Source organism: Pristis pectinata, chromosome 14 (assembly GCF_009764475.1).
Source record: "Pristis pectinata isolate sPriPec2 chromosome 14, sPriPec2.1.pri, whole genome shotgun sequence".
Lineage (NCBI taxonomy): Eukaryota > Metazoa > Chordata > Chondrichthyes > Rhinopristiformes > Pristidae > Pristis > Pristis pectinata.
The window spans coordinates 26,792,192-26,814,983 of NC_067418.1; the positions used below are offsets into that span (position 1 = coordinate 26,792,192).

At 40.0% G+C, this 22,792-nt stretch overlaps 1 protein-coding gene across 4 annotated transcripts in view; it reads left to right on the forward strand.

Moving 5' to 3' along the window:
• The window catches only part of sbf2 (SET binding factor 2), a 406,613-nt gene that overhangs the window by 317,634 nt on the left and 66,187 nt on the right, over positions 1-22,792 (forward strand). For all 4 annotated transcript variants that reach the window (XM_052028866.1, XM_052028868.1, XM_052028865.1 and 1 more), the window contains exons 22-26: positions 3,763-3,958; positions 4,853-4,980; positions 5,110-5,285; positions 6,922-7,070; positions 14,044-14,242. In XM_052028866.1, coding sequence (XP_051884826.1) covers positions 3,763-3,958; positions 4,853-4,980; positions 5,110-5,285; positions 6,922-7,070; positions 14,044-14,242 — 848 coding nt within the window. The remainder of the gene's footprint in view (positions 1-3,762; positions 3,959-4,852; positions 4,981-5,109; positions 5,286-6,921; positions 7,071-14,043; positions 14,243-22,792) is intronic.

Sequence of the window (22,792 nt, forward strand, 5' to 3'; positions counted from 1 at the left end):
GCTGCCTTAAGATAGCTATTGGTAATTGCCACACAAAAAAAGTGCAGAATAGCTATTAGTGAAGGAACAGATTATGAACCACAAAGTATTTCCATATATTTCAAGAACCTGCTACTTGATTTATTGAACTCCTTTTCCAAAAAGTGGTATGATTGGAAAATGATACGGCATTTCAGTTTATTTGACTGAAAGTTTTTCATATTTATCTCATAATTTCTTCTGACATAGAAGGAGGCCATTCATCCCTTTTAGTCTGTCCCATTTGTCACAGATTCCCGACAATGCCATTTCCCCACTGTAACCTATTTTCTCTCACGTGGGCTTCAACTCCACTCTGAATTCTCCTCCACCCACCAAAACGGGGTAATTTATAGTATGATTTAATCCACCAATCTGGAGGATGTGAGAGGAAGCTGGAGCACCTGATCACAGGAAGATTGTGCAGACTCCATGCAAGCAGCATTGGCGTTCAGGATCGATGCTGGGTAACTGGAACTTTGAGGCAGCAGCAGTGCCTACTGTGCCTCTCTGCCGTTGTATTTACTATAGTTGATAAATAATTTAATGTATTCCCTTTATTTCTAATGTGAATTATTCAAGAGACTTGGGTTGTTTTATAAAACATAGAAGGGTAAAAATTTGCTTTGAAAATGAATTAACAGTTAAAGTCAGTGTAAATAAAAGTTCTCAAGATACCTCAAAGAGAACAGATGATATTGAAGAAAAATAATGATCAAGAGGTCAGATATCAAAGGGTTAAAAAAAAGAAACCAAATAAACTATGAACCTAGGATTGTAGAAAGTGAAACTAATGTTGCTAGATCCAAAGAGGAGTGAATATATGTGTTAAGTAGGCCCCTTGGGAAGAAATTGGATAAATTTAATATGATTTGTAGTGAATAGAATATGGCTGAACAGATAAGGGCCACTAACTTTGAATGGTGCTCAGAGGTGCCAGAGATTGACATGAAATGGCTAATGATGTCTCAAATTGATATCAAAGATTCATGAGAAAGGAAAACTTCAAGGATAAGACTTAAGCAAATCAGTTCAGAAAAAATACTCAAAGTATTGAGCCAAGCAGGAGCATCAAGGGAAGCTAAAAGTACAGCAAAGAAGGCAGAGGTTTGCAGAAACCCCATCTATGGATACTCAGTAGCACTCTGGTAAATGGGAACAATGAGCATATCTGTGAATGCAGAAGACTACCTTGCAGCATGTGACCAAGAGCCAAAGCAGCACCTAGTCCATGGAATGTTAATAACATGAGCAGTATTAAACATCTTGCAAGTAGGGGAAGATGATGCAATATTTCATCTTAGTTTCGTTCAAATAATGGGTCCATATTTAAAATCCTGCATCATTAAGTGGAAACTTTTTCTCACTTTTAGGAGGCTGATTCTTTTCCCCCAAAAGAGTAGTGGGAATTCACTGTGGACCCAGATGCAATTTTGGATGAATTACTAGACATGTCATATTCCAGTCCGTGGGCTGCTAGAAACTTGCTAATTTACTGAGAATTCAGTGACAGAAAAGAAACAATTGGAAAACTTGAAGACTATGTGGTCAGTTTGAAGTCAGCTGCACCATGTAGAATTTCCTCAGAACCCAGTTCTGTTCAGAAAGACCAGAGCTGTGTGATTTGTAAACCAATTGTAAATGGAACTAAACAAACTATGATCAACAGAGTGTTGAGAGAACAACAGTCATGTTCCAGATAATATAATTCAAGAAACTGTTAACCCAGTTGCACGAAGATACCAAAATAATTATGTATGACGCCTTAATAAAGAGAGACAAAAGTGCTTCTCGGCAAATGAAACTGAGTGCTCATATATCTTTTAAGTAAAACAAAAGATGTGTTGGACCAGATGAATGAGAATTATTGAGTCTTCATTCACAACAACTTGTGCGGAAAACATAAAAGTCATTGAATGGATCCAAAAAATGACAGTTGAATTGAACTTTAAAATATATTATGAAACACCTTCAACCAGCCACTTAATTAACAAATCATATTTTTAAAAATGCTTCTGTCAAGTTTGGTGCAACTATCAGAGATGATTGGAACTCACATATGTGAACATTATAGGATCCAGTGTGGAAATGTGCAATTATTAATGTAGAGAAATTTAAATATCAGAAGGCTCTGGCAATTGTCAGCTACAAACATGCAGCCAGAGAGATCTTCATCCACTTAAGAATTCTGTAAACTACTATTTATACCTTGGTTGAAAGTCTGATTTTCAAACTTGCAACACAATGATGCAAATATACATATACTGAAGTTATAAAGTATGACAATTCATATGATGATGGGAAGGGAAGTCTAGACTAGCAATATCTTCAGCTGAGTACCAACTTGCTCAGTATATAGACCTATTAAAATTAATCGTTGCTTCATAACAGGTCTGAAAGTTTAAATGTTACAAATTTGATCAAGTTCTGCAATGTATTGGAAGAATTAAACCTAATGAAAAAATAGGTTTGGTCTAAGATGTGAAAGGCATCATAAATAAATGAGATCATGTCACTGGACTGATATAATTTAGTCCAGACTCATCTAAAATGGATTCTAATTTCACTTGAGTTGCGTATGGTTACAGATTAAGTAGATATTTAGTGGATCTGTTAACATAGTCACGATTCATTCTTCTTGTGTATTTATCAAAGATATTATTCTAATATTTAGAGCAATAATGTCCAATAAAAATGATATTGATGCATTTCCTGGGTAGTCTGGAGTAAAAACTTGAAAAGGACATCCTTGGATCTTCAGCTTTCCGATTGGTAACAAATACATGGAAAGGCTGGAAATGCAAACTTGAATAAAGTTTTGCAAAACAAAAACTGGTGCAACAAAATGGAGACACAAGAAAGACTGTAGATGCTGGTACATCAAAGGTGGAAGAGTATCATTCAGTAATTTTTTTAAAAAATGTATTAAGAAGCTAAAGCCAGAATTACAAATAAAGGTAAAAGTAGGGCAGAAGTTAAAAAAAAATTGAGCATTAAATAAAAACAAATGGAGATGAAATGCAGAGCTCTTTAGATAAACACAAAAATGGAATAAATAGAGAAATTGATTCTATTTCAATAAAACAAAAATTTTCCTAATCAAAAAAGTAAAACAAATGGCTTAGAAATTCAGCAAATTTAATAATACATGTATTTGTGAAGCAAAGCCAAGATATACAATAAAATGCTGCTAATTGGTAACTGAGTAGGACATTAATTTAGGAAGGAAATAGGAAAGGCTTGGAATTGGTCACCAGCTGCTTCCCAGAACTTAAAACAATTACAGCTGGGTAACTTGACCAGGTTGTGTAGAAGATTGTGGGATTCTCACCTCCTGTGTACAGTACTCTGTGGCAGAATTGACGAATCAACCTGGCATTGAAGATCTACAGCCAAGGACTGCTGAGTAGGTACCACTACAATTCGTATATAACTTCGTAGTTAAAAGGATGAATATTTCCTACATTCATTAAGAGGAGCATATCTCTATTGTTGGTTTGTTGTGCAGTGAAATTTTTCTGGATTAAAGTTTTGGACTAATATTTATCATCAAATTGGTGTTTTGAGTTTAAATTGTTTATTTGAGCTGCATAAAATTCATAATTGCAACCAAATGCATACTACATTGCTCACCAGAATCAAATATTTCTATTATCCTTGTATTAATCAACAGAAGGGATATGGTCTCTATAAAGTATATTATTTATATACTTGTTGCAATTTATTTTTCCCACACTTTTACAGCCCAAGATTTTGCGGCCAGCTTTATTACCTGGTGAAGAGTTTGTTGGAGAGGGGTTGCGTGTTGTTCTGGACCCAGATGGTCGAGAAGAGGCAACAGGAGGAGCCCTGGGTGGACCACACATTCTGCCTGCAGAGGGGGCCTTATTTCTAACCACATACAGAATTATTTTCAAAGGCACACCACATGATCCCTTGGGTAGGGTTTTAAAGACTTGACATTTATAACAATAAGAACTAATCATGTATAATTTATTAAGAAATGAGGAATTTATGATGTAATGCTTTTAACCGACAAGATTAAACAAAACATTTGGCAGAGTTTCACCAATTCTTGTGACTGAGATGCTTTGATATTTGTATGTTAACATTTGAGGAACAGAACAATATCAGTTATATATCATCATTGCTTTGGGGTTGCATATTCAATTTAATCTAATGTTATACGTTGAGTTGTTTTCTTGTATCCTACCACTTTTACATCAATTATTATATTTCTACCTCACATTTTCATCAGGCAAAAATATGCATTTATTCAGTTAAAAATCATGGGGGCAGGTACGTTGATATTCTTGCTACATTATAACACAACTGATTAAAGCTTTTGTATCACATTTAGGATTTAAAGTTGGAATGTTCCACACTTGTTGGCATCTATAACCATTGAATTGACAGGCTAATTTCCTTGGCTAATATGGACTGATTTCCTATGCCAACAGTGATGTTAATATGTGGCCCTATGTATAAACATAATGTTCAATCTCTCATTGATTTTGAAGGCTTTAATGCTAGAAATTATTTATTCTCTCTGAAATAAAAAAAATTGTTAGCCTTTCAGAAACAGTATTGTATGTTACTTTGATCCTGCATGATAAAGGCCACCAAAACATTGGCTGATTGTTGTATCAAAATATTACATTGTATTTGTAGCATCTGGGATAAAGTCATTTAACATTCATGTAATGAAATAGGAAAGAAAAAAATAGGCATTTAATAATTTGTGGTGCTTATCTTTTATTGTTTTGGGGGGGATAATGAAAACATATATACTATGGTGAAGTTAATAGCTGTTTCGCTTGTGTATTTTGTACAGTTGGCGAGCAAACTATAGTTCGGAGTTTTCCCATTGCATCAATGACAAAGGAGAAAAAGATCAGCATACAAAACCAGCTGCAACAAAATATGCAAGAGGGACTACAGATTCGATCATCAACCTTTCAGGTCTACTTTATTCACAGATTTTGTTTCAGACTAATTAACGTTATAATTGTAGAAATTAGTGCAAATTTGTATTATATGGATGGACTAGTATCAGTGCAGCTAGATATCTTTTCCTATTTACTGTTACAGATTATTAAAGTGGCATTTGATGAAGAAGTGAACTCGGAGATGGTGGAGATCTTCAAGAAGCACATGGTGAAGTTTCGGTATCCACAATCAGTTTTCAGCACTTTTGCCTTTGCTGCAGGTCAGAATGCACCACAGATAGTATTGCCAAAGCAGAAGGAAAAAAATACTTCATTTCGGTAAGTGTGGAAAAAGTGGATGATTATTAGACCACTTGGCTGTAAACAACCACAAAGATTTTGCTGTTCATAATATGGTTTTAATACCGGTTTTAACTATTCATGTTTTGGGTAAGATTGTTAAAATTAAAATAAAGATAATAATAAGGAAGGAGTCACTATTTTCATCCAAACTTTGCAAGGAGCTCTGTTATGCTACACTACTGGTTGGAAGCAATAGTAATTTAAAACACATCAGAATGCAAAAAATTAGGAAGTTATTGTCATTGTAAGCAAAAATCCAAATGTGCAATGTTATTGACATTCAGTATACTTCAATTAAGTCTTGCCAAAGTTCTTTAAAATGCATATCTTTTACAATCTTATTTGTGAAACCTTTGTCTTTCTTAGAACAGTGACAATTTCGATAGCTGATTGAAAATTTGCAATTTTTTTTATTTTACAGTCTTTCTTACCTTAGTTTTATGAATTATATGCCCTTGACTTTGTAACTCAGATTTACTATCAGGTGGTGATGAGGCAAAGAAATAAGTGGATAAACTAAAACCAATTTGTTTCAAATCTATCCATGCCCTTGGGCTAAATGGCTTGTTAGACTTTTTCTCATAGGCGCATGGATGTGAATCTGGCATCACTATATCAGAATGGGGTAAGGACAGTCTATGTCCATTCTTGGAGGAAATTAGTGAATCCCAGAGGAGTTTTTTTTAACTTATTATTTGGTAATTTCCCAATCAAAATATCAAGCCAACCACGGGTGACAAATAGTTCCATTTTTACAGACATCCTTAAGTTGATTTTGTCCATGTCGAAAAATATGCAAAAATCACTCGATAAGGTAACCATACCTTTACAGTATGTAATGAGTGGCATCAAAGGCACATAAAACTGATTAGGAGAACAATTAGTAGAAGTGAAGAGAGGGAGAGAAAACCATTCGTAGGAATGAATATATGTACGAACATTGGATTTCTGAATTTGATAATATTATGGGAGCTCATTCATATGTAAGGAATGTTCATAATTTGGGCATTCTTAACCTGAGAAAGGCCTGTATTGATAGTGTTTTAAAATTCGCTAAACTTAAATTGTTCAGCTTTGAACTTGTAGATAGAGTGTGTGTGTGTGTGTGTGTGTGTGTGTGTGTGTGTGTGTGTGTGTGTGTGTGTGTGTGTGTGTGTGTGTGTGTGTGTGTGTGTGTAGTCAACAATTTAACTGCTGTGCTTTCATATTCCCAAGTCTATGTTGTGTCATTGGAAAATGCTTCTTATTCAGAGAAAAGCCTGTGACTCAGGCTTGTATCTTAATGGGATAAAAGTGGCACCATGCTGCTGCATCCTTTTGTACTTAAAACAACCTACAGCACTCAGGATAAAAATTGCTCAATATTAATCATAAATTGCCTTATTCACACTAATGTAGAAAGTTTGCATTGTGGTTTTTATTAAAGTGCACAATATCCAAAATTAGATAACATTGCTAATCAAAGTTTTCTAAAATTAGTCATTTCCTACTTTGGAAAAAAAGATCCATCCAGGCCTCCAAAACTTCAAAGAAAAAATAATATTGCTTTAAAATTGGGAGAAACTCTGTGCTTTAACATATATTTATTTACACTTTTGGAATTTATTTCTAGCACCCTGTCCAAGAATATTGTAAGAAGTGCAAAGAAGGCTGGGAAAATGACCATAGGTCGTCAGTCTACAGTGAAAAAGAAACCAGTTGTTTTGGCAATAGATGAGAGAGGCAATCGATCAGGCTGGAATGAGGAAGATGATGTTTCAGGTAAAATAAGATTTAATCAGATCTACATAGATATCAAAATGGTTATTTGAGGAGTTATTTTTAGGTTTTGGACCCCGGTGCAGGAATGACCTGTGCTGGTCACTGCAAGTTACCAGGATGTTGATAACTTAATAGCATGATAATAGAAATGGATTCTGTGACATTTGCATTGCAATCCCAGACCATGTGTTCAGATTGCTGGAAAGGGACCTGTAATCTGCTAGTCTCAAAGTGGATGTTAATCATGAGACAAGGCTAACCTTCCATCATTATTAAGTTCCCTCCATCATCTCTCTCTTCATTGCTGTCGTGGTTTTGTATGAGAAGTATGTATAACTATGAATATAACTCTTTGGGAATAATAACAGAGTAGGAGATTGGTAGCATGGCAGATCAGTTTTGCGTCATAGCAAACCCCAGATGTCTATATGAATGCATGTACACTAGCTTGGAGCTGGTAGTGTCACTCAACCTCTCCATTACCCCAGAGCAAGCAGAATCCCTCCACATAAATTCTCTGGTTTATGTTCTGTAAGGAGTGAACTACTTGAGGTCAGGATTAGCCCTTCCATTGTCCAGCATCTCAGACACTGTGCATTAGTCTGAGAACAGTGGAAAGTGTTAGTTAGTTAGACAACACAAAGTTTGAAGGGAAAATTGGTAGCTTAGGTTGGAGTTCAAGCTCCATAAGGACTTGGTAAATGAATAAGCAGGGAAATGTAAAATCTTTCACTTTCGATCAAGAAAGACAAATCAGAGATTATTCTAAATAGTGAAAGATTAGGAACTTGAGAAGAACAAAAAAAAGTTTTGAAGTACAGAAATTGATAAGAACACAAACGCAGGTACAAAAGTCAAAAGAATTAGTGTGATAGTGACCTTAACTTCAACATGGTTGGCTTAGGAAGAGGAATATATTACTCCTTTGGTTATGAACAAATTTGGTCAGGTTCAACCTGAAGACTTACTATATTTAGTAATCAAGAAATCACAACCCAAGAAGCATTGTGCAGAGTTGGCCAGATGTAAAGTAACAATGATTGGGGAAAATATTTCCTCTGGCAGAATAAATTCAATCAGATAAGACATTAAACCTTAATTTCTCTTAATTCCATTGATTCTACCTATTAACTAATATACGTGACAATAGGATTGGATGTGAGGGAAGGGAGAGAAAGGAAGAATTTGTGGAGTGGAGTTAATGGCAGAGAATTAGAGAGAGTAGGAACATGAATGGGAATAGGTTATCAATATCATGAAATCTAACAATAGACGATTCTCCTGGAATTTCAGTTCACAGGTTAGAGTTTTGTTAAAGTGATGCAACATAAAAATTAGTGGGTCTAAACCTTCTGTAAAAATAACACTGAGATTAATAGCATTTGTTGCTTTTATTTATCCACATATGCCACACCAAATGGAAGCCAAGGTAGATATGAAATTAAACAGAGGAGGTAAAGAAAAATTGTTGTCCAGGATTCCCTCACTGAGCTGAGTTGTATTGACTGACAGCCACTGCTTCCATATGGACCTGTTTGCTTTCAACCATCAACCCTTCGGGAGTCCCGAACTTCTGCTTTGAGTCCGTATGCCAGAGGGGACTGGCAGAGGAAAAAAAAACCTTTAAGAAAAATTGCAGATGCTGGAAATCTGAAATAAAAACAGAAAATAATGTAATGGCTCAGCAGCATGTGTGCAAAGAGAAGCAAAGTTGATGTCTCAGATTGAAGATCCGTCATTAGAACTAGAGAGGAAAGCCTGTTTTTCTCTGTCCTTGGCCTGAGACATTAGCCATATCTCTTTCTACTGATGCAGCCAGGACTAGCATCTGAGCAGCAACCATTTTCATTTGAACACGATCTCTGAACCTGTGGATAAAGATGTACTTATTTAAATTTATTTTGTTTTTTTAATTATTAGCTGGTTTAAATATGCTTTGAGTTAAATTTATTCATCTTTTGGTATTGGTTTATTATTGTCACTTGTACCATGGTACAGTGAAAAGCTTGTCTTACAAACCGATCGTACAGGTCAATTCATTACACAGTGCAGTTACATTGAGTTAGTACAAAGTGCATTGATGTAGTACAGGTAAAAACAGTAACAGTAAAGTGTCACAGTTACCGAGGAAGTGCAGTGCAATAAGGTGAAAGGTCACAACAAGGTAGATCGTGAGGTCATAGTTCATCTCATTGTAGAAGGGAACCGTTCAATAGTCTTATCACAGTGGGGTAGAAGCTGTCCTTAAGTCTGGTGGTATGTGCCCTCAGGCTCCTGTATCTTCTACCCGATGGAAGAGGAGAGAAGAGAGAATGTCCTGGGTGGGTGGGGTCTTTGATTATGCTGGCTGCTTCACCAAGACAACGGGAGGTAAAGACAGAATCCAAGGAGGGGAGGCTGGTATCCATAATGCGCTGGGCTGTGTCCACAACTCTCTGCAGTTTCTTATGGTCCTAGGCAGAGCAGTTGCCATTCCAAGCTGTGATACATCCGGATAGGATGCTTTCCATGGTGCATCAGTAAAAGTTGGTGAGAGTCAAAGGGGACAAACCAAATTTCTTTAGCCTCCTGAGGAAGTAGAGGCACTGGTGAGCTTTCTTGGCCGTGGCATCTACGTGATTTGACCAGGACAGGCTGTTGGTGATGTTCACTCCCAGGAACTTGAAGCAGTCAACCCTCTCGACCTCAGCACCATTGACGTAGACAGGTGCATGTACACCACCCCCTTTCCTGAAGTCAATGACCAGCTCTTTTGTTTTGTTGACATTGAGGGAAAGGTTATTGTCATGACCCCATTCCACTAAGCTCTCTATCTCCTTCCTGTACTCCGACTCATCGCTGTTTGAGATACGGCCTACAACAGTGGTATCATCTGCAAACTTGTAGATGGAGTTAGAGCAGAATCTGGCCACACAGTCATGAGTGTATAGGGAGTAGAGTAGAGGGCTGAGGATGCAGCCTTGTCGGGCACCAGTGTTGAGAATAATCGTGCCAGAGGTATTGCTGCCTATCCTCACTGATTTTTCAATGTTTTATTTATTTTTCTGTTGCCTATTCACCCCTTGGAACCTGCTCCACCTCTCCTGATGCATGTTCAAAGCCTTTTGTGTCTGGAAAAAGTAAATGTGGGTAGGCTAGAACCCATGGAGCTGGATGCGTCCAGGATGGTACAACCCCTCAGGAAGTTCCTGTCCTTGCATAACAGATGCAACTTACAGAAAATGAAATCGTGTTAGTTAAAGTCTAAATAACTGTTTAATAACATGATTAAGTATTAGTTATTGGTACTTTTCTGGCTTTTGAAAGGTGAGTATTCCAAGAATAGCATCCCATTTCTTTTGATGTCAATTACTGTTGAAGAATTCTGAAAAAGACTTTTAAAATTAGTGCTTAACTTATCCTTTCTGGCTCTTTATGTAGCTTTCCTTTCCTTATCTTTATATTTCTCTTTCTGTACCTGATTCAACATTGAATTCACTGTTTAAACGTACACGTCCTTCTCAGTCCTCATGCTATAGTTTTACACACTTCCAATAAGATTGGTCAAAAAGATGCACAGTTGTTTGCTGTATTGATTTAGGTCTGATAGACCCTTGAGAAAACACCAGACCTTTTCTATCTTGTATTTCCAGATCACAAAGAATATCTTTGACATTAAACAACCTTTACCTTAGCTGCCATTTGGCCAATTTTCTTTTCTTTAAAAAAAGACTAATGGAAGCCTTGTAGCTGCATCAAAGACATGGTGCTTGTTTTTAAAGGCCAGCAGTAAAGCTTTCTACAGCAGAGGTGAGGGAAATATTGGCATGGCAATAAGTGCTCATTGTTATTAAAGTGTGAATCTGATGACAACTTCCAGATATCTCCTCAATGCACTGATGCACTGTAAGATATGGAAATTATGAACTTTGCTATCCAAGTTTCCAAGCTCCTCCAAACTTACAATAAACTGGTATCTCACCAAGGATTTCCATGGTTTTCTCCATTCCAGTATAAATAATTTATTACTGCCACACCACCTCTAAGGTACTGGTAATTAACTTATAAAACTGTGTTGTCTCATTCCTTAATATTTTAGTAACCGATGGAGTTTTCATTTTTTTTTGCTTTTTCTCTCTTGTCTCTCTCAATTCCATCTTTCATTGCCTCTTAATTTATTCTTGATATATAATTTCATATTAAATTTCAATACGTTTCCAACAAATTTCACATCATATAAGTCAGTGATAATAAACCTGATTCTGATTCAGACACTGCGAGGCAGATTAACAATTCTTGGTTGTTCCCTTTCCTGTTTCATGTCCCAGATCTCTTGTAATAAATTCTGCACCATGATTTATTTCTAATCACAGTAAGTTGCAGCACAAAATCTCTGAAGTCTCTTGGCAAGTTTTAATGCAATAAGTGGCTGGCGCCGTTCATTTACCAATGAGTGACAACCCAGCCCAGTATAGTCAAATTCCAGAACTGAGTGAATCTCTGAGAATAATGTGGTAACAGGCTAGTTTTAATCTTTCTAAATTACTAGCCATCAGGATATATTTTCAGCTTCTGAGTTGAAAAGAGCATTTTGAACTATGCCAAAGAACAAATCAACTAGGCTAAATATTCAACCACAAATATTACAAGATATTATTCCACTGTGTTGGGTCTTATGCTTTGGAAACCTTCATTGTTCTGCAAGCCAAAACCAACTTCCTGATTCAGTAAATGCAGCCTCAATACAGATATGTTTTTCCTCACCTCCCAAAGTGGAATTTTTTATTGAGAACCTTAATTCCATCAAATTTAACCTGAGATAGTGATTATGATAACTTTGTGACTGAACATGTTGAAATAAATACTTTGGAAAGTAAAAATACTTTGTGGCCATCCCATTTTCTTCAGACACTGCAAACGTCTTTGCTAAACAAGGTAAGTTAGTCAACCTTGCCACATTTACATAGGGAAGGTACACATCGAGGCAAGTCACTGACCTAAATGCCATTCTTCCACTTTTGGACCCGGGAAATAAAACAAGTAGTTCAATGCATGTGTGATTTCACCTTCACTTACTTGATTATATTCCCACCCTAGAGTGTGCTACTTAGTTTGCATTGTTTGAGAAATCAAGAGATAAATTCTATCAACATACTTGTGTACTCATTTTTGTGCTGTCCTAAGGAGGAAAAAGCTATTTCATCAAATAAATTGTAAAGATTTAGAGAAATTACACAAATAAATCTTATGTTGAATATTTCAGTAATTTATACTCTGGTAGATTTCCTTTTTGTTGCACATGGAACGTGGCTGGTTTCCATCAAGTTTCTGCTCTTACTGTATGACTTTAGGAGTTTCTGGCAGTTCCCCAAAGCATCCAGAGTAACACGGCCTGTTGTCATGTAACTGAGGCATGTGAAAGTGACACCCCAGTGAAGAAACACCTGATGGAAACCAGTACAGGGGACCCATGTGCTACAGCCATTTGGCTAATGGAAATTTGCCCTTACAGGATTCACAAATCACTACCCAAAAATTTGAGATACGGAATAAAATTTGCTCTTAAAGAATTTATGTTTACAAAAAAAAAGTAATTAAACAATTTTTTTCAACTTGCGTTTCTTGATGCATGGGCAGATGATGCGGCTTCGTGTTATGGAAAATCACAGTGCAAACTAGTTCTAGGACTGCAACTCCCCTCTCCCCCCCCCCCCCCCCCCCCACCAACCCAATTAATGGGGGGTGCCCTATATTAGAATTTTGGAAGTCATGGTAAGCCCAATAGTCGGCCACTGGAAAATTTCTACTGGTAGACCACCTTCAGTTGCAGCCAGAAACTCAGTGAAAGCCAATGACAGGCAACTGCAAGTAAATTAGAACTTTTTTTTACTATAGTTGTTAAATGATAGATCTTTCTGGTCCCAAATCATTAATACAGTAATGATTGTATTATTGATATAAAAGCATTTATTTATTTGTCTGCTATTATGCCAGACTTCCATGGTGGTACATAGACAGAAAAATTACATTTCATTCTAAACTTTCTACCCCATCCCCTCTCCCTATCTTTGATTTTTGTTTCTTGCTTTGCTTTCTGGCCCTAAGCCCAACAAGACTATAGGTCCATGCTCGGAATGTGTCTGAGCCACACAAAAAGCTTGAGAAAGGATGACAGATTCTCCTCTTCATTCATAAAATAAAGCTTAGATTTTTTTTTCTTGAGTGCAGAGCCCTCATTAACTGTGCTAATACACTGAAAGATCTTCTCACTAATAACTAATACATCTGAGATTGCTCTTCAATAATAACATCAGGAATGGAAGCAGGAGTAAGCAATTCACTGGCTTGAGTCTGCACCATCATTTAGTCCCAAAGAGGATGGGTAATGGTTCAACTAAAACATTGAAGATAGGAGTTCTGGATTAAATGTATTAAATTTTTGTACACTAATACCCCAGTGTTATTCCTTAACTAAAATTTACCACTGAAGATCGCATTGTGGCATTAAACTTTGAGAAAAGTAACTTGCAGCGTACTTTATGTTTTCTGAAAAATATAAAATAAAGGTCTGCTGACAGATCATTGTGCATGTACAGTGATTCATGTGGTTATGATGAAGAATTTCAAAACCAATTTGCAACTAGCGTTTGAATGCTACATTTACTTTCATGTCCTCTCTTCACTTCTGAACAAAGGGAACACATGCATTACAAAATACTATTAAGAATGTTAACCTTGAATATTTGGATGTCATGAAAGCACCTTGCAAGTCTAAACTTCAAAAGTGTTTTATCCTCAAGTATCCATTTTTGATTATAACTGCATGCAACCAAATTTGAAATGAGGAAGATGCTTGCACACCATTCCAAACAAAATGGGTTCAATGCTATCAAGGTCTGCACAGCTGCTTTAGTAAAAAAAAAATGGACAGCTCTGTGGTAAATGTGATCAGTCATATTGTCATTAATATTCTCTGTATTATCACACCTCATAGCTTCAGATGATGGTGAACTTCCCACAAGCAGCACTTTGAAAGCTTCAGAAAAGTCAACCATGGAACAATTAGTAGAGCGAGCATGTTTTCGGGACTACCAGCGCCTGGGTCTTGGAACTATTGGTGCAGGCTCATCTCGGTCAAAGACAGAACACTTCAGGATAACTGCTGCCAATAGGATGTATTTACTATGCAGAAGGTTGGTATATTAGTGTTTTTCTTTCCAGTTACAAGTAAGTAGGTTAATCATGTTATATGATCATTCTGGTGAACTGATGGTGTTGTTTCAGTGGAATACTTGACATATTTAAATGGAAGCCGTAGTGCTCTAGTTAATGAAGCAGCTGGCAGTAAGAAAACTGAGACTGCTTCGTCTGGCTTTGAGATATGCACACTGGCAATTTATGAAAGCTGCTTTATGATCTATGGTTAGATAAATTAATAACTGATGCAAAATGAATTATTTGCAGACTACAGTATTTCTATTCCAACTTCCTTGATTTTACAATACATTTTGGATTATCTTAAGGATGTAATGGTTTAAAAAAAGTGTGGTACTTTATGTGTGTGGAATTATAATATAACTAATCTACGTGGAGTCATGGACAAAACACATTTCTCTCCTCCTGGATTTGTGCTTCTGCTTATTGCCCATTCAGAGTCTTTGTTTCTATGGAGGCAAAAGGTGTAAATGATAGGTGGAACCAAATGAGGAGGAGATGATGGGCAGATAAACCAGATGGAGGAGGAAGGGTGGGACAAAGGCTATCTCAAGTGAAGCAGAGGTTGACCTGCACCTCTTCCAAACAGGTCTACTACATTTGCACATGATGTGGCCTCCTCTACACTGATGCAACCAAGCATAGACAAGGTGACCATTTTGTGGGGCACCTGTGCTCTTTCCACAACAACTACCTTGAGCTTCCAGTCATTTTAACTCTCCTTCACACTCCCTCCCAACCTGTCTGTCCTCTGCCTTCTCAATTGCTATGGAGTGCCCAAATGCAAATTGGAAGAACAATGTCTCGTATTCTGCTTGGGTAGTTTCAATGGTGTGAACATTGAATTTTCCAATTTCAGATAACCCACACTTTCAGTGTTCTCCTTGCACATGCACTCACCCTTTCACCTGGTTTTCTTCTCCATTTGTTCATCTCTTCCTTCCTCCTCTCCCTTCCACCTGATTCCATCTGCCCATCATCCCCTCCCCATCTGGTTCTATCTATCACCTACCAGCCTCTATTCCACCCCCCACCTTGTACTGCTGTATACCAGCAATCTTTCCTCTTCCCTCTCATTCCTGATGCAGGGTCTTCAGCCGAAACATCGGCTTACACCTATTGTCTCCATAAATGATGAGTTCTTCCAGTGTTTTGTTTTTGTTCGAGATTCTACATCTGCAGTCTCTTATCTGGCTGAGTACTTCCAATTTTTTTTCAGATTCCAGCACCTGCAGTCCCTTTTGTCTTCTTTCTTCCTTTCTCCCTGGTCCCCTTTGTCTTCAGCTCTCTCTAGTTTTCCTCTCTGAATGATTTTCATAGAAACAGGAGAAGACCATACAGCAAAACCTGATGAGTCCCTCGACTTCATGTTCCTGCTTTAGCTGTATTTCACTTGATACAGTTACTTATTAATACATCTCATTCCCACTGTTGCCTTTGTAGCGACTCACCGCACCGGCATCGAACTGGCTCCCGACATCGCGAACGTCGTCGGAGGCCCCGATCTAAGATGGCGCGGGGCCCTCCTTCTTCCCCATCGTCGGGCTAGGAAAGCCCACGTGTGGGAAGTTCAGATGACCCGCGCGTGACGTCAGCGCGGGAACTGTAGTGCGGGAAGTTTTCGGATATTGAAGGCGCACCGTGCCACTGTCATTCGTTCGACTTCTGATTTCGAACCAGCGACACTGTGTCTTCATTTCGTAGTGTGTAGCTGGCTGATACATTGGTGACCCTGACGGGCCCAAACGTTTTTGGACCCACGATGTCTACACAACAAGAGGTACAGGCAGTAGCCCTTAAACTGCCCACCTTTTGGACCCTCAGGTCTCGTGTCTGGTTCGACCAGGCCAAGGCCCAGTTCCAGATTCGCCAGATCACCAGGGACAACACCATGTACTACAACATGGTGAGCGCCCTCGACCGAGACACTGCAGCCCAGGTCGAGGACTTCATCCAGGCGCCCCCGGAGGAGAACAAGTACAATAAGTTCAAGACCCTCCTTCTTGAGACTTTCAGCCTTTCCCGATGCAAACGGACCTCCCGCCTCCTCCACCTCAATGGGTTGGGCGATAGACCCCCCCTCGGTGCTCATGAACGAGATGTTGGCCCTGGCAGACGGGCACAAACCCTGCCTGATGTTTGAGCAGGCCTTCCTGGAGCAGTTACCTGACGACATCCACCTGCTCCTGGCGGATGCCGATTTCAGTAACCCCTGGAAGGTGGCTACCGGGACAGATGTCCTTTGGCAGGTGAAAAAGGAGAGCGTGGCGTCCGTCCAACACTGCCACGCCATGTACCCAGCGGCCCACACCCGGCAATTGAACGCTCCCCACCCGCCACCAGGTCTGAGACACCAACCAACCAATGGTGTTTCTGCCACCAGTGGTGGGGTGCTGACGCCCACAGGTGCCGGCCACCATGCAGGTTCCCGGGAAACGCCAGAACCAGCCGCCGCTGATGGCTACGGTGGCTGGCCACCCGGATAGCTTCTTGCATGTGTGGGACAGGTGTTCCGGACATTGGTTCCTAGTGGACACCGGAGCCGACGTCAGCGTCATGCCTCCCAACAGCCATGAGACTCGCAACTGCACACCAGCCGCCAACGTCAGCGCCATTCGGACCTTTGGCACCCGTTTGGTACACCTCCAGTTTGGCATCTGCAACTTTACTTGGAAGTTCATCCTGGCCGCCGTCGCGCAGCCACTCCTCGGGGCAGACTTCCTTCGCGCCAACAGTCTGCTGGTTGACCTGCAGGGTAAGCGTTTGGTATATGCCAGGACCTTCCAAACATTCTCGTTGGGTGAGGCCAAGCTACCAGCCCCACACGTTGACTCCATCACCACGTCGACCAACAAGTTTGCCAGGGTCCTGGCAGAGTTCCCGTCTGTACTAACGCCCCAGTTCTCCACCACCTTGCCCAAGCACGGCGTCCAGCATCACATCCCCTCCTAGGGCCCTCTCCTCCACGTCCGCGCCCAGTGGCTACCCCGGGACAAGCTCCGCCTTGCGAAAGAGGAATTCAAAAAATTGGAGGAGTTGGGGATCATCCACAGGTCGGACAGCCCATGGGCCTCTCCGCTACACATGGTCCCCAAGGCAGCCGGAGGCTGGCGACCCTGTGGCGATTACCGACACCTCAACGACATTACTACCCCAGACCGGTACCCCGTGCCGCATATTCAGGACTTTGCTGCCAACCTGCATGGGCGGTCCATTTTTTCCAAGGTCGACCTCGTCCGCAGGTATCACCAGATCCCGGTGCATCCAGGCGACATTCCGAAGATGGTGCTGATCACACCTTTCGGCCTCTTTGAATTCGTCCGGATGCCCTTTGGCCTCAAGAACGCTGCTCAGTGCTGCGCACGGGCCCTTTTGTCAACTTGGGTGGCCCGTTTTGGTGTCCTGGCACATATCACCTCAGACAGGGGAGTTCAATTCACCTCCGGCCTGTGGTCTGTCGTCACCAACTTGTGGGGTTCCCGGATCCACCTCACCGCCTATCACCTGCAATCCTACGGGCTGGTGGAGAGGTTCCATTGACACCTGAAGTCAGCACTCATGGCCCGCCTTAAGGGGCCCAACTGGGTAGACGAACTCCCCTGGGTCCTGCTGGGGATACGCACCGCGCCAAAAGAGGACCTGCATGCCTCATCCGCGGAGATGGTCTACGGAACGCCCTTAGTCGTCCCAGGCGAGTTCCTACCAGCCCCTTGGGGGCCAGAGGAAGAACCTGCTGTGGCGCTCGACCGGCTGTGCGAGCGGCTTGGAAACCTGGCCCCGATACCCACCTCGCGACACGGACAGGCCCTGACCCGTATGCCGGCTTCCCTCCAAGACTGTAAGTTTGTCTTCGTCAGGAGGGACGCGCACCAAACACCACTGCAGCGGGCGTACGAAGGGCCATTCTGAGTCGTCAGGAACAATGGGTCTATGTTCGTGCTGGACATTGGGAGGGCGCGAGGAGGTTTTTACAATTGACCGGCTGAAGCCGGCTCATTTAGACTTGGACCAACCCGTGGTGGTCCAGCGAGCGCGACGCAGGGGCAGGCCATCCAAGTCATAGTTTATTTAATTCTGGTTTTCGCGACGGTATCGCCAGTTCTGGGGGGTGGGGGGGGTGGGGATGTTATGTAGCGACTCACCGCACTGGCATCGAACCGGCTCCCAACATCACAAACGTCGTTGGAGGCCCCGATCAAAGATGGCACGGGGCCCTCCTTCTTCCCCATCGTCGGGCTAGGAAAGCCCGCGCGCAGGAAGGTCAAGTGACCAGCACGTGACATCAGTGCGGGAACTGTAGCATGGGAAGTTTTCGGATATTAAAGGCGCACCGTGCCCCTGTCGTTCATTCAACTTCTGATTTCAAACCAGCGACTCTGTGTCTTCATTTCGTAGTGTGTAGCTGGCCGCTACACCTTAATATTTTTTTCTTTATTTTACTAAGCTCTTCTTTATCTTGGTTTTGCCTAATCCAAATGACACTCAGGTTTTTCGCTGTCTTTTATTCCATATGCTTTGCACTCTCTGTACCTATCATTTTTTATGCTTCTTGTATCTTTTGTTTTCATTTCAACTTCATTGAAGGCCAAGAAAGACCTTTATCTTGGCTTTCCGAGTTACAGTGCAATGAGTGGAGTTTTGTGCCTGAGCTGGTTGGTAACCGTGGCCTCAATTTGGAAAGCTTTGGGGCAAAGACCAAGGTGATGCCAAAAATTGATAGGAATTGGTCAGGGAACCTGTTTTTTGTAACTGACTGGATTGATGAGGTTGGACTTGATAGTGAAGGCCAGAGTTTTTCTGAAAGTAATTGGGATGGATTCAGAAAGCCATTCAGCAAGGTAATCCAATTAGTCCTTTTCCCCCTATTTCCCTGTGTCCCTGCAACTTATTCTCTGTCACATACCCATCAACTGCTCTTTAATTCTTTTGCCACTTGCATACATTAGGGATTTCCAGTAGTCAATTAATCTAACGGTATATATTTTTGATATGAGAGGAAACTGGAACACCAAGTGAAAAGACATGCAGTCACCAGGAGAATGTACAAGCACCACATCTGAGTCCCTGAAACAGTGAGGCAGCAGCACTACAGGCAGTCCCTGGGTTACACAAAGGTTCTGTTCATGAGAACTGCCCATAAACCAAATTTCCCGTAAGTCAGAAACAACAATTTCAATGACGGTTGATTAACATGTACATTTATTTATTGTCTTCCCTGTGTCTTTAAAATAGTACAGAATCAGAATGTCCCAGATCTTATGGCTAGTTTCAATGGCCTTAAAGTATCAATGGATGCTATGTTGTTTGACAAAGTAGTTTACAAGTGTCAACTCGAGAGATTTGCCTTGTCAGTTTCCAAAGGAAGTCTAAGTGGTCTCCTGCTGGAGACCCAGCAGCTGTGTTCTTAAAGACAATGTATCTGTTTGGTTACTGCAGGGTTACATGTAAACAGTTTGTTTTGAAGACTGGTTATCTTGACTTAACTAGCTGCTACCTCTATTCCATAACTTCTGAAGATGTTTGCATCTCTGTAATTGACTTTCCTGTCTTGAAAAATGTTTGAAAATTTCATTGGAGAATTTCCGTAAAGTCAGATCTTCCATAACCCGGGGAGCCCCTGTAGTTGTTGTATCAAAATGCCACACAAAATCGGTGTGTTTGATTATAAATTGATGATAATAGAGGTTGGGTTTGTTCAGGTTTGAGAGCCTTCATCGCCTTAGTCACCTCAAATTACAATACAATGGGCAATACATTACAATAGATGGGAACAACAGGATAAATAATGTTAAGATGTGTTTTCTAGGTTACTACTTCTATTGTGAGCAAGTGAAGAGCACAGGTTGAATGGGTTTAGGTTTCTATCATCTACTGGTTGTGTGTCAGGAGATCTTGGGCTTGGAGAAGTGAGGCTGAGAAGCAAGCAACCAAGCCTACTTTAGCAGAGACCAGATATTAGAGCAGGCCAAAGAACAGAGTGGCAAACAGCCAATATCCAGAGTTTTGAACATTGATAGTGAGGTTGGGGGAGCAAGATATTGTGGAATATGAAAGCTTGGGAATCAAAGTAGGAATTAAGTTAGAAAAATAGTGAGATGAGAAAACAATTACTAAAGCTGAGGGAAGACAAAATAAATTCTATTTCTTATGTCTATTCTAAATATTATGTGGTGATATCCAGATCTTGGCATGTCCTGCAGTCAATTAAGTGTTTGTGAGATAGTTGATACTGTGATATAGGCAAACGTAAGCACCCAGTTTGCTTGAAGTCCACCATAGTCAATGAAATAAATGATAAAACCATTTGTTTTTGATTTGTCTTGGTTGTGAGAAGAATGCCCTCACATTCAAAGTCAGAATGTTAGAACATTCTTCTCTCAAACAACAAGCTAGTGAAATGACCTCACGTTTAACATTTTTAATGTGATTATTTGAGACTTATAGTATGTATGTTTGCAGATGGTATCACACAGAAACAAATCAAATATCTAAATCTTTACCTGTTAAAAGTTTTGTGTATCTTGTGTTCATAATTTTAAACACCAAGATAGGAATAATGGTCCCCAGTAAGTGTACTTCATCCTGTTTTATACCACTTTAATTAATTTCAAAGACTAATTTTTGTACTGTATGAAGTGAGTTCAGATTTCCCCTACACTCTTTATGGGTAGTATCAACAATGTATCAACACTCACAGTTTTGTTAATTTAGTGATTTTAAAGAGAAAAACTGTGTACATATCTTTTTCATCCAACTGACTGGATTCAGCTCCAGTTTACAAGATGTCTACTGCAAACTAAATTGTGAGAGTAGAAGAATTCAAATTAATAAAGAACATCTTTAATTTTCACTCATAAACTGAGCAATACATTAAAATGACAGTTGAATGGAGCAGTGTTTGTAAAAGCTCAGGAACAACTTGAGATATGTGTTTGGAAGCTATATTGTGAATCATATGCATTTTATCTGTGCAGTTTGAAAAAGAGCTACGCAATCTTAGAGTACTTGATCCGTAGCTTTGCAATTCACGGCTCTAAGTACATGCTCACTCATGTTTCTCCCACTACAAATTTCTTGGATAGTGAGTTCCGAACCCTTAGCATCCTTTGGTGAATTTTGCCTCATCTCTCCTTTCATTCTTCTATCAATTACTTTAAATCAAGTTTTGTTCCAAGTTTATTGTCATGGCCATACATATCCAGGGTATAAATGGCTTGAAAATTAGCTTTTTGCTAATCCATGCTCCCTGGACTTCAATCCCTCAAATAAGAAAAATAGGCCCTTCTTATTTGATGTGTCTGTGCTCCTCATAAACTTGTATAGTTCAGTTAAGTTTCCCCTTTGTTCCAATGGAAGCAATTGCAGTCTATTCAATCTTTCCTTGCAGCTAAAATTTTCCAGACCTGGTAACAGCTTCATAAATCTCCCCTACATCTTCTCCAGTGCAATTATATCTTTCCATTAATATAGTGACCAGAACAGTACGCAATGCTCAAATTCTGGACTATCAAACATTGTATACAATTTCAGCACATCATTCTATTCTATGCCTCGGTCAGTAAAAGAAAGTAAACCCTATATATTTTTAACAGCCTGGCATATTATTTTTAAGATTCTGTGGACATGCACTCCCAAGGTCCCATTGAACCTCTATACTTCTCAAGTTTATTTCATTGGTCATTTTCCCAACTGACCAGACTGTCCATATCCTCCTGAAGTTGAGAGATTTTCTCCTCCCTGTCAACTCATGGACAATTTTATCATGTTAAAGGGCTCTTGCTTTGGCATACTTGCTCTTTCTTTGCTCTGTTTATCCTAATCCTCTTGACTCTCCTCCTCGAATGTGCTCTGGGTCTGATTTGTAATAAAATAGCTGGTTCCAGTTTGCTTTTGTTAAACCACTTCTCAGACTAGGAAAATTGCCCTTACCTATTTTAGAAATTTTACCCCTTTGTCATATCCATTTACATTACTGTGCTAAGTCTAATCGAATTATGATCACTTCCACTAAAGTGCTTTCCCACTGATTTTCCTTCCACCCTTCCAGCCTCATTCCTTGAAACTAAATCCAGAATTACATCCCCTCATCTTTTATTGTTGTATGCTCACTGAAAAAGTTCTCCTGAATGGAATTTAGGATTTCTATTCCTCATTATACCTTTCATACTGGCAGTTTTGCAAATCATATTTGCAGTTAATAAATTGAAAACTGCTCAACCTATCTTGCCTTTGCTCCAGAATCAAGTTCACTGTAACTGCAGTCATTGTGCTGCAGTAATCAGATGAAACTTGTGCATGCCCATGGCTGGCAGCCAACTCCAGCTCATCATCAATACTTTCATACAATAGAATGGGCTTTACACTTAACATCCTCAAAACAGGTCCTCCTCCAAACTGCCCCTGCTGTATAACATTGCCCACCAACAATAAAATTCTACATCAAGACCCTAGAAAACAGGTAACCAGCTTCCCATATTTCAGGAGCCACGTCTCAATGAAGGCAAGCATTGTCTACAGGGAATCAGCAC